General features: G+C 44.2%; 1 protein-coding gene across 4 annotated transcripts in view; it reads right to left on the bottom strand.

The window, feature by feature from the left end:
• Positions 1-1926: 1926 nt before the first annotated feature.
• ILDR1 (immunoglobulin like domain containing receptor 1) overlaps positions 1927-12339 on the bottom strand; it is a 30881-nt gene continuing 20468 nt past the window's right edge. Inside the window, exons 6-8 of one of the 4 annotated variants that reach the window (XM_082740604.1) lie at positions 8211-8342; positions 7169-7992; positions 1927-3199 (exon numbers count right to left, since the gene is read on the bottom strand). In XM_082740604.1, coding sequence (XP_082596730.1) covers positions 3158-3199; positions 7169-7992; positions 8211-8342 — 998 coding nt within the window. In that variant the 3' untranslated portion in view covers positions 1927-3157. The remainder of the gene's footprint in view (positions 3200-7168; positions 7993-8210; positions 8343-12339) is intronic. The other 3 variants (XM_082740605.1, XM_082740607.1, XM_082740606.1) reach the window with 3 other exon arrangements.

Below are 12339 nucleotides of genomic sequence, written 5' to 3'. Positions count from 1 at the left end.
AAATCTTTAAAAAAAAGTTTAATTATGATGTATCTTGTCATGGATCCTTTAGGTTTATCCTGTTTGGGTTCATTTAGCTTTTAGGTTCATTCAATCTCTAAGTTGGTGTCTTTCATCAAATACAGGAAGTTCCCAGCCATTATTTCTTCAAATACTCATTCATCCCTACTTTTCTCCTCTACTTTCTGGGACTCCAATGATATTAGATATTCTGTTGTAGTTTTACAGGTCTCTGAGACTCTGTTCATTTTTTCCAGTTTCTTTTCTGTTGTTCAAATTGAGTGAATTCTGTTGTTCTGTCCTCATGTTCACTGATTGTAGCCTCCCATTTCCACTCTTCTGTTGAGCTCATCTTGTGAGTTTTTAATTTCTGAGCTTTGTATTTTTCAGTTTTATAATTCCCTTTTCTTTTTTGCACAATTATTATTTCTTTTTTGAGATTTTCTTTTTCTTAAGAGAATTGTAATTGATTGTTGTAGCATTTTTATAATATCTGCCTCAAATTCTTTTTTTTTTTTAAGATTTTATTTGTTTATTTGACAGACAGAGATTACAAGTAGACAGAGAGGCAGGCAGAGAGAGAGAGAGGGAAGCAGGCTCCCTGCTGAGCAGAGAGCCCGATGCGGGACTCGATCCCAGGACCCTGGGATCATGACCCGAGCCGAAGGCAGCGGCTTAACCCACTGAGCCACCCAGGCGCCCCTGCCTTCAAATTCTTATCAGATGATTCCAACATCTGATTCAAATCAGGTTGGCATCAGGTGATTTCATTTTTCATTCAAGTTGTGATTTTCTTGGTTCTTGGTTTGTATCTTGGTCATTTTGTCTATTATGTTAGGATACTCTGGGTCCTATTTTAATATTTTATTTTATTTATTTTTTATTTTATTTTATTTATGTTGAACCTATTAGGTTCAACATACAAGTTGTCACCTACTTTTGCAGGCCATGATTCCAATGGCAGTTTAATGATTCAGAACATTTGTGATGTTATGTTGGTCTATTTGATGTACATGGTGCTGCTAAGGATCACTCTGGTCTCTGTCAGTGCTGCCTGAGGTTACAGACAGAATTTTCCCTGGCTAGGTTGCTAGATATCTCTTGGTGAGGAGTATGTAGAAATCTTTCTCTTGGTGTTCCCCTGCTACCCTAGTTAATCTGGGCCAGGGAGGAGAGTATCAGTTTCATGGAAACAAAGTGGCTTCCAGGCTCAGGCTGTTAGCTGTGTCATTCCTTTTTCCTGGTTTTGTAGTCAGCACTACTATCTCTGGGCAGTGGAAGAAAGTCTCTGGTCCATGGGAACAAAGAGCTTTCTCAGCTGGGTTACTCACTTTATCTGAGCCTCTTACTGGTTCTTCCTACTCACCATAGTACTTCTCCATGGAAGAGTCTCTGGCCTAACAGGGAAGGAGCGTACTTCCCCTGGTCACTTATTTTTGGCAGGGTTCCTAGATGGTCCCCATTGCCCGAGGTTGTCAGAGCGACTCCCACTAAATCCAGGGGGGAGGAATGAGCTATTACCTTCTTTTGTTAGGTGGGAAGTTGGGAAATGCCAGCTCTGGGTGTCTCTCTTTTTTGGATGGGAGATTCAAGATACCCTGCCTCTGTGTTATGCCTCACACCCTGAGTTCCCAAACCACCTTGCCGCTTTCTTAGCATCCTTTAGAGTTCTCCTTTGCCTGTTTCTCATGCCATTTCCAGGGTTTATGCTTAGTGGGAAGGAGCAAGGAAAAAGTCTATACCATCTTGTCCGGACCAGAAGACCCTTGCCTACTGAATTTTATGTCTTCTTTATCTGTTAAAATTTTTTATTTTTGTTTCTGTTTTGCTATTTTAGACCCAGTTACATTATAGACATCAAAAATCTGAAAGTAATCTTTGCCTCATGCACGCATTTAATCTATTTTCTCTGGATATAATTAATGAGGCTGGGGGGAAAAAACGAATGTGTCAACACAATAGAATCTAAATTGAGAATAAGGCCATATACATAAAGATACTGTTGAGGAGCATGCGCGCACGCACACACACACACACACACACACACCCCTCCTTTCAGACCATCTCCTTCCAATCTTCTCAAGGAGCATCTCTACATAAAGCACAGATGGATTCATGAAACCAACGAAGGGATTGGGGAAAATGGGAGGGAGTAGTAGAGCTTACTATAGAGAGGGCATAGTCCTCTCCTCCTGGGGTTCTCTCAGTGGCCAGACCTACCTCGATGCTTCTGCTTGGAAAATCTCAACTCTACAAGGCTGGGCGGTGCCAGGAGAAAGGTGACTCCAAACTATCCAAGTCCAAGGTAACTCCAAACTATCCAAGAAAAGCCAAGCTGGCTCTTCTCTGAGCTTTAGTAGGGAAGAAAACTCAGTTCAGTCAAGTGTATCAAAGTAAGTATTAATTTGGGACAGAATCCTTAGGTCAGTATATTTTCTTTCTAATTTACTTGTATATTATGTTGTTCCCAAGAAGAATGTATAGTGATTTTAGTGGATACATAATATGTAAGGATATATAAATTAGATGATGGAGGCCAAAAAAAAAAAAAAAAAAAAAAAGGAGGAGGGGGAGGAGAAAATAAGGGATAGAGATAAGTTTGGTGTATAACTGCTTCTTAGTGATCTTCCATACTTGCCTAAATAACCCATGAGAGTATTTCCTGTTCCATCTCTGACTTGACCCTCAGGAACACTCAGGACTGGGCATGGGGTGTAGAAAGGTGGACTCCTAAAATGGAGGTATGTTATAGAGATACAGACAAGTTTCTGTGGAAATTTCCATATTCAATAAATTTCCTATACCTGAAACATGTTTGATTTCCTCTTAAAGATTCCTGAGTTCTCACTTTGAGAATGGCCATAGTTCTGAGCTCTGTAACCTAGTTGAAGCCTTGGGCTACTAATTTCCTGAAAGATCACAAACCAGTTAGAGTCCATTACAAGTCAGATACTCTAAATGTGCAGAGTGTGAGCCAAGGCTAACACTACAGTCATTAATTCCTCAAACTCTAGTTTTTAATATTTTTCTATTTTGTTCTCAGAATCTGCAAGATAGAGACTTGCAGTGTCCCTCCCAAGTCAGCTGGAAATCTGGGTGATGTTGATGACATGTGAGAGCTGAGGAGTAGCCAAAGATGTAGCGCTGTGCCAGGTGACTAAATGACCACACTCCTTCCACTATGGGAGCTGTCTCTCTCCTGGGGAATAGAACACAAAAGAATCCAGTCAGCTGGGGAATCTATTGTCTGTGCATACAACATACAAGGTTCACTTGATCCTGGTGCAAATCCTAGGTGAGTTGTGGGATAACATAACTGAACCTAAAAAATACTTCTTGACTCCTCATGAAGCCAGTCTCTTCCCCAGGCTTAGGTTTCTTTTCTTTCATAACTTCCTGGAGCGTTCCTCAAATACCTTTAATGTTTAAAAATTTCTTACAGTCTCATTCACTTTGCCTCCTGATGACTTTAACACCTTCAGATCTCCCTTAGACTGAAAAAAGGACCCTGTCCATTCGTCAGCCCATCTCCCTACCATTTGTTCATGAAGACATGGCCCAGTTCTTCTTTTCCTATTCATATTCTCTTGAACCATTCCTTTTTGGCCCTTTTCTAAAAAGTTGAGCTTTATACCTTAGTATTTCTCTCAAGTTATTTTTAAAATATCATTATCTCTTTCTGACCAAACTCAGTGACTTTTCTTCAGCTTGATCCTTTGGCTTTTTCAACTTTTCTATCAGGGCAAGGACAATGTCTATGTTTCTATGTTTCTCATATTTCTCTAACTATGTATTATTGGGGATCATTCCTAAGTTTTGAATATCTATAGCTATAGTCCATGAATGTGACCTTTCTTATCCTATTTGAAATGGCAAAACAAGGTATCTGTCCCAAAACCTATCGTTAAATGCATTGTATATGTATATACATTCATGTTACTATAAAAAAATTGTTTCCATTTTATCAGGAAAATGAGTTTTAGGGAGCGTGGCTTCTAATCAAAATGCAATGGGATGAATATTCTCTGATACAAAGAAAAGCAATGAAATGGGACAAAAGAAACTTGGGCAGGCCTTGCTGAAGAGAAACCTAGACATGATCAAGGAATAGATATTGTATTAAAAGGAGAGGATTAAGTATACTGAGTAAAAAAATTTTTTATTAAATCAAGTCAAGAAAAATGAAAAAAAAAAAAAAAAAGAATCTTGGATTCTCTTTTGAAAGTTTGAGTTTAACTTGGAGAAGAAGGAATGCAGGAGTTTTCTTTTGTATTAGAAGAGGAGAGTATAGGGCAATTTTGTAACAAACCAGAAATGCCTTGGGAAGCCCTTTCTCGTAGGGCAAGATTAGAAAGAAAGATAATCCATTTGAAGGAGGCCAGGAACACAGGAGCAACCCAGTCTGAAACCACAGGAGTTTAAAACTTGACATTACAGTTTCCTGTATTTCTGAGGATGTAGCCTTTGATGAAGTGAAAAAAACACCAGACCTGAGGTCAGATCTCTGCTGGAATCCTGATTCTGTAGTCAAATGGGAGATTCCTCGACATAACTCCCATTTTCTCATGTGCACTGTGCAGAGAATAGTTCTCTTACCTTTTTGGATGGAAGCCCTTGTTCCTCAGTATCTACTTGCTAAACATTATCCTTCAGAGAGAAGGTTCCATGTAAGCCAAGAGGTTTTTTGATTAATGCATACTGCTCTGGATATTTAATAAAGTATTTTTAATAAGCATTTTGTTAAAAGTTATGGTGAAGCTGTAACTGCTGAAAAATTGATTTTAAAAAATAGTGATACATTTATTAACTCAGGGAGCAACCGCAAGCTTCGTTATTTATACATAATCAAAGATTGCCATCTAGTGGCCCAATTGTATTATAAGTTCTGAAGTTAGCAGCAAGCTCCTGAAGGCTTCAGTGGTTAGAAAAGTGTATGGGGGGAGGGGGAGGGAGAAAAGTGTATGGGAAGCATCCAGCCCCACCAAGGAGAGCAGCAAAGAGTAAGACTTTGGCCCTGGAGGCTTTTGCTTCACTGAAGGCATTCAAAATTCAGACTATAAACAAAACACTGTGCTCTTCAAACCAACCAATCTTCTAAAGCCAGCCATAGCCCTTGGCCTGTACTCATTCAGAATATGAGTAAACAGTTCAATGTGATAAAGTGATAACTCTTTGGGAGACAAGCTCAGAGAAATCCAAAACAATGAAGGCCTTCAAAATGATCCTGAGCAAAATCTTTGCATCTTGTGAGCAACTTTACAACAGAAAATTTGGTTTGCTTGTGGTAGAATTAGTGGTGTGTACATCTTAATGATAAAGGAAGCTGTGAGACTTTTAGAAAATGAAGAAGAAATAAAGTTACCAGGAAGAAATATAACAGGAAAACACCACTGCCCGAAATGTTCTTGTTTCTTTCAAATGAGGTTGCATAAAGTTACTGAAAAGGTACAGGCTTGAGAGTCAGCAGGCCACCCATGTTCACATTCTGGCTTCACTGCCTATTTGCTATGTGACGTCGAGCATGATCTCCAATGTCACTGAGCTTCACACATTGTTGCAAAGATTAAATAAATAATTTTGGAAAAGGCTTACCCCAATATCTGGAACATAGCAAGTGTTCCTTTCACCCTACTCTCACTTATAAGAAACCACATAATTTCACTTAAAGAGAAGAAAGTTAAGAAAAACTTCAAAGATAGGGTTTGGATTTGGGGCCAAAAACTGCCTTTGAAATTACATTTTTTTCTGTTAAAATGAAGATAAGAGACAGTCTAGTCACTCTCTGAATAAAGTAGCAGCAGTTGTCCTGGCTTTAACTGGTTCAAGGTGTTCTTCCAGGATGTAATTTTCTTATTGATAACATGGAAGAAAGAATTGTATCCACTATAAAAATGAAGACAAGAGTATAAACCTCACAGGATGCTGTGAGGGTTAAATGGAATATGGCATCAATGGCCATAGTTAGGTACCACTTAGTAAGGATACTACTAAATTTCATTGTTACTGGCCTTTGCCTCTTTCCTGGGACATCTATGAGAACTGTCATTATTTTAGAACTACCTACAGAACTTTGCTACCTTCCTCATGAATTACTCTTTCACCATGGCTCTTATCTAGAAAGGCTAGCACTATAGCTCCTATAAGGTGCCTGTTTCTTTGCACACTCCATGCCTGGGATTGGTTTAAATCTTGCATTTCCAGACATCCTTGGAAGTGTGTGGGAGACTAAAATTCTTCCTATAGTATTCTCTACTCTGAGAACTTCCTTCAGAACCTACTACATATCCTTTTATCTCAAAGGAAGCAAAGTAGAAAAGGATTTTGGTCAGATAGAGAAATAGGTTTTCATTTAAGTTAACTCTGAAGGCAGTTCATGAATATTTTTGAGCCATGGAAGCATAATTTTGCAAAGTGACATAAGGGAACACATTGTTTTAGTATATCAATTATAAAATAAATGTTTTAGGTCACATCTTTCAAAAAAAATGAAGGCTTAAAATGCCTATGATCCCTCTTTGCACCCCTTTTAGGTTAGTAAGCTATGACTGGCACTCACTGGCACCTTGCCTATTCCAGAACCCTAAAGTTTTAACTCGTATTTGGGATATAAGTTGTTTTTTATTTGCTTGTTTGTTTAATCAGTTTAAGGATTCTTTCCAGGGGGTCTCACCGGACCTCATCCTCGAATACAAGGCCTTGCACACTGACTTGCTATCCCCAGAAGTGGCACAAACGTCCTCTGTCAGGCTGCGTGGTCTAATTTGGGGTATGGAAATAGGGTTGCTAAGTAAAGACAGGCAGCTATGACAGGAAGTAAAGTCTTAGCCACGAAACCTGCATTTAAGTCTTAGCTCCACTACTCAGGGGCGCTGAATTATTCTGGGCCTTGTTTCTTCATCTGTGAAATGGGGGAACCCTGCCTCACGAGACTGTGAGGAGGGCTGGTCTGAGGATGAGAAGGCCCTTTTTAAGCATCAAGCATGGAGCCCTCCTCTGCCCACTGGATGGCACAGATCCCTTCTAGCTCTGACAAGAGGTCTCACCATGCCTACAGGGCAAGCTCAAGGACGAGGTACCCTCATCAGGGGCAGGCGGGGTGGCCTGTGTCAGCTGTGGCCAAGCCCCGCTCTGCCCACACCCCACCCGCAGCAAGATGCCCCAGGCTCACCGAGCGCCTCTCCACACTCCCTTTTTTCCTGCCATTCTTGCCTGGCATAACATCCAGTGAGCGGTAGCTGGGTGGCTTCTCCTCAGGCCAGTTAGAGGAGTGTGAGCTGTGGTGGCGGTGGGTTCCCCAGCTCTGGGGGTGCCTCTCCTGCTCATCCTCCTCAGAGCTCCAGGAACTGAGGCCAGAAGGCAAGGGAGGGGAGTAGCTACGGTGTCTGCGCCTCCGGTGCCTCTGTGCATTCTCCCGGGGTCTGGGCCTGCGGGGTCCGTCTGGGTACCGGCTCCGGAGAGGTGGGTGGTCGGGCCGCCAATGGGCCTCCCTTGATGAGGGGCCGTCGCTGAGGCTGTCCCTGTCTGACCAGGGCAAAGGGGACCCATGCACCCCAGAGCGGTGGTGTCTTCCCCTCCGAAGTCGGTTCAGCTCCCGTGCCTCCAATGCCCAGCGCTTAGGCTCCTGGTCCTGAAGCTCCTGGTGGAAATCAGAATAGTGGGGCTGCCTTCTCCCCTCCTTTGGATCCCAGGGTCCAGGGGGAATTGGGGTAAGCCATTGCTGGTGGGAGGAGTTGCTGGTCCTCCTTGAGGACGGCAGGTCTCTGATCAGTGGGGGCAGGTGGATGATTCTGCGCTCCACAACCTCAGAGCCCAGAGAGGACAGCATGCTGCAGGCTTGGCCAGATATGGCTTTGAGGTCATGGGGCAGAGGCTGGGCTGGGTTGAAGTTCCGCAGCTCTTTCTCCAAATACTCTAAGACACCATTTGCAATGGGAGTGTGAGCGGTGGTCTGGGTCATTGGCATCGGTGGGAGGCTGGATCGCAGGGACAAATCTGAATAGAAACAAGGATAAGAACATGCAGAACTGCTGGCCCAAAACATACTCCTCAGAACCAGGGCACCAGAATGCCACATTAATCAGCTTGCATCTATCCCGACCCCATCCTCAATCCCAGACACCCGCCATATTGGTCATGAGGGTCCCAATGTAGACCCAGTGCCTACCCTTGCCCTCTGCCCCCTTCCATCCCAAATCTTGGGCAAGGTTTACCTCGCTGCAGCAGCGGGTTCATTGGATAAGATGAAACCTGGGAGCTCCTGTCCGCCCCCCAGTATGGGGGTTTTTCCATCATCTGAGGGCCTAGGGCCTGAGCCTGCTTCAGGTAGCGGTGGCGGGCCAGGGCTGCAGGGGAAAAAGGAGAAATGCAGACCCTCAGCCAGGACAAGTCCCACAGCTCCCACTTCACTTCTTTCTACCCAGCAGCCTTGCTAAGAGGCCAGTTTCTAACCTATCTTGTATAGGAGTCAGAGTTAAAGGAGCAGTAACCCATTGGTTATCTGGCAAGGGGCTGGAAATGTACTCCAGGAAAGTATACATATAATATCTGACTTCCCAGTCTTGAAAACATTGCATCATCCTGCCATTCCCAGGTTCCCCTAAGATGTAGGGAGATACATGGATATGAGCAATATGTGAAATCCCAGGTCCTGGGCCAACAAGGCCTTCAGCCACAGACCAAATACAGAAGATGCAGACACAAAGGACTTCGAGGGGGCTGTGAGGCCAGGGCTGCCAGGGAACCTCAGGTCTGCCTGCTCAAGGTGGAAAAAGGAAAACAAAAAACCAAAAAAGGATGTAGGTGTTGAGGTCAATGGGCAGAATTACTGGTAGAGGGAAGGACTCTGAAGAACCTTCTAGCTGGTGTTCTAGACCTTGCAGGGAAGAACTAGTAGGAAGGAGGCAAGAGATGCAAAAAGCTGAAGTAGATCCCAGTGGATCTACTACTCTTCTCCTTATCTCAGAAAGTGTTGGGTTTTCCCTAAGTGGGAGATACCTCTAAGGGATGCAGTGAAGGTAAAGAAGGGAGCATTTCAGGGCAAAAAAAATCATATAAAAAAGCAGTACAAAGAACCCATAGACGTCACTCCAGTACCCCAGGTGCAGCTAGTGTGAAGCCCACAGTTCCCTCCCCTCCACCCCGTGAGTGCAAATTAAAAACAAAAGCATTTAGTTGGTTTTGTTCATGAATTTCTGTTCTGAGGTAACTGTCTCCCAAGGTCTCTGTCTATCCATGCATGCAGGAAATGTACTTGTGTGTTTCAGGGCAGGAAGTGCCTGCCTCGGGCCCCCGGCTTGACACTTTCACCTCTTCTTGTGTTCCTCAAGCCTCATGGCCACCTCTAAAGCAGTAGGGCTCTGCCTGGGGCTTCCTCTTGGCACAGTAAGAGGGGCAGAAGACAGGCATTCTGGCCCCTGCTGCACAGGGTCAGGGATTTTCTGAGGCCAACAGCTGAGTGGCCATCTGGACCCGGTGGCTCCAGTGTGAAACACACTTCCAGCACAAAACGTGGTTGCTGCTGAGCCCTCAAAAATGTCCAGAGCTGCAGCTGGGACAGTGCATCACAGCCTTGGCTGGAGAAAAGCAGATGCAGACTTGGAGCAGCTCCCCCAGCGGCCACACCTTCAGGTGGCAGCACTCCAGACATTCCACGTGCACAGCACTTTCCTCTCCCTCTTGCTAACCAGTGCCTCCCCCAGCTCCCTTCCTGGGCCACCCTCTGCACACATAATGCCTGGCTTACTACACATGTGCCAGTCATTTTAAATAAGCTAACTAATCCTCAGAGCAATGTCTTATGTGGGAATTAGATGAAGAAGCTGGATGCATAGAGGTTGACTTCCCAGTTCAAAGTCCCATAGTTGGTGATGATAGAGGTGCCTCTCCGATGCCCAAGCCTGTCTTCTTTCTGCCAAATCACTGAGTCCCCACTCTCCTTTATTTCTGTGATGAAACAAAACACAATTTCCACAGTGGCACCTCCTTGCTTTATTTCTCTCCAAATCAGCTGCACACTTCAAAACCCACTCCAGACTAGTTTCTGCCTCTAAGGCCTGGGGCATCTGACTCTGTTGGGAACAACCCTACCTACTCCCTAGCCCTCTAACTGAATCCTGGCCACTTCCTTCTCCTACTCCCCCAATTCCACAGTTCACAAAGAGAAAGTTGGGCTTATACGTTGTTCCCTGAATGACGCTTTTTAACTAACAGGATCCTCTGCACAGACAGACAGCTCCATAAAGACCCTTGCAGATCCTCCATAAGCTTTCCTGTAAAATTTTCCATACTCCAAAGATTAACCCACCTGCTCTCTTCTTAGCTGCCACACCCTTTTTCCCAGGGCCCCACCTTTCCCTGTTGTAATAGAACTTTTGAGTGGAAAACATAGTCTCTGAGCTTCTCCCTGGCCCTCTTGTTCCATGGGGATGTCAGGATTTTCTGCTGTTCACCTAATGGGGAATCAGGCAATAAAAGAAGAGACATGGAGAAAGTAGCTAAGCCTCAAAAGACTCCTAATTAGTTATCTATGAACCTCAGTGGAGTAAAGTCTGCCTTGATCATGCTAAGGCATTAGTTAAAAATACAGATTCTTAGATCCCACTCCCAGATACTCTCCTTCAGTCTAGTGCAAAGCAAGTGCAAGTTGTTAAAAAGCTCCTTAATGCTACTGCAGGAAGCCCAACTGGAGTTGAGTATTGAGAGTTCTTAACATCCTTTTGAGAACTGTGGTCCTCAGGGTTAAGTTTCCTTAAATACAAGCTTTGAGGGTCAGATGGACTTTAGCATGAATCCCAGCATGTACCAGCTGTGTGGTTTTGAGTAAATTTCTAGAGTCTCTGGTCCCAGGCTCCTCCTCTGTGAGCTAAGGAAAGAAACACCTAGTTCATAAAGTTGCAGATGTTAAATGAAGCAAAACACGTGACGTGCCTAATAGATGACAGACAACCAAGAGACGGTGGCTCTCACTGTCATAATAAATAGTTACAACAGGTCCCTTATTTTGCCTTAGACCCCACAGGAAATAAAAGTACACATTTGGAGACCAGACCACCAAAGGCCTATTTATCTTCATTTCTGAGGAAAACCCAGGGAATATTCTTTTAAGACATCTCTTTTGTGAGAGAAATGGCACAGCACATCCCCCTCCTCCAGAGACCAGCACCTCTCCTTCCCTGCAGCCAGCATCACCCATGGTGTCTGAAGCTTTCCTTCTGGACTTCCTAGCCCTTCCCAGCCCCTCTTCACTCTTACAGAACTCACTCTTTACCCTCTTTCAACCCATGATCACACAGTCCTTTCACTTTTTCCCATACTACCAGCCCCCTCTAACTTGACTGGCTAGTCATTTCAGCGACACCATTAGGAGCTTCCTAGAATCCCATGTGCTTGAACTCTTACCATTTCAGCTTTCACTTCCGGCCCCGTGCTGCCAGTGCTGACAGCACAGCCAGGCAACTGACCTCACTCAAACAGCACTCCCCAACATGGCTTCCTTTGACTGATCTATCAAGTCCACTTCCCTCCGTGAGAGCAGTTTAAACATTCCCCTCTTCTCATGTCTTCCCCTCCCCATGAACTCTCAGTTGATGACATCATCTTATTTGAGAAAGAGGAACCAGCCCTGGGCATGGAATTGAGAGTCCAGGATCTGCCACCAATAAGCTGTGTGTGATTGTGCTGAAGTCTCTCTAGGCCTTACTTCCCTCAGTTGTGAGGGGGATGGGAAGGTGGGTGGCACAGATCAGAGATTCCCAGAGTGCCCTGTGGCCTACCACAGGGTATGTCTTGAGGTTCTGTGGGAAGGATGGCCAGCAACTGATCTAGGATTCAGTTTCAATAACTTTCATCTTTAAGATCTACTGTGGGTCATTTACCAGCACTAAGTGAATTACCAAGGGTTACTAAAATTTGTTGTCATTCTCATTTTTCTCCTCGCTGGTCCTCTATTAACTCACTGGAAAGTGGGACCAAGTTAGGGAGGTGGACTGTGGTCAGAGAAGGTTAAGAAGCACCAGTGCCATTCTCAAGCTCCCTTCTGCCTCTAGAATTCTGAGTTGCTGAAATCGAGACAGGCTGGTATGAGATCCCTCAGCTTCCCTTATACTTGGACCATCCCTCACATTTTAATGACTCTCTCTCTCTCTCTCTCCAGAGGTCAGACTGCCCTACCTATCCTTTCTAAATGTAGTCCTTTCTCCATATGCCTGATGTCACTCCCACCTGTTCCACCTGCTCAGTGATTGTCTCACTTCATAAAGCTTCAGTTTAGTCATTTCCTACTGTCCTTGGTTCTCTGCCTACAAATATGCTTGGGGTTATCTTATAACAACCAACAATCAT

Source organism: Mustela nivalis (genome assembly GCF_964662115.1).
Source record: "Mustela nivalis genome assembly, chromosome: 1".
Lineage (NCBI taxonomy): Eukaryota > Metazoa > Chordata > Mammalia > Carnivora > Mustelidae > Mustela > Mustela nivalis.
This window is presented reverse-complemented; position numbering and strand designations above follow the sequence as displayed.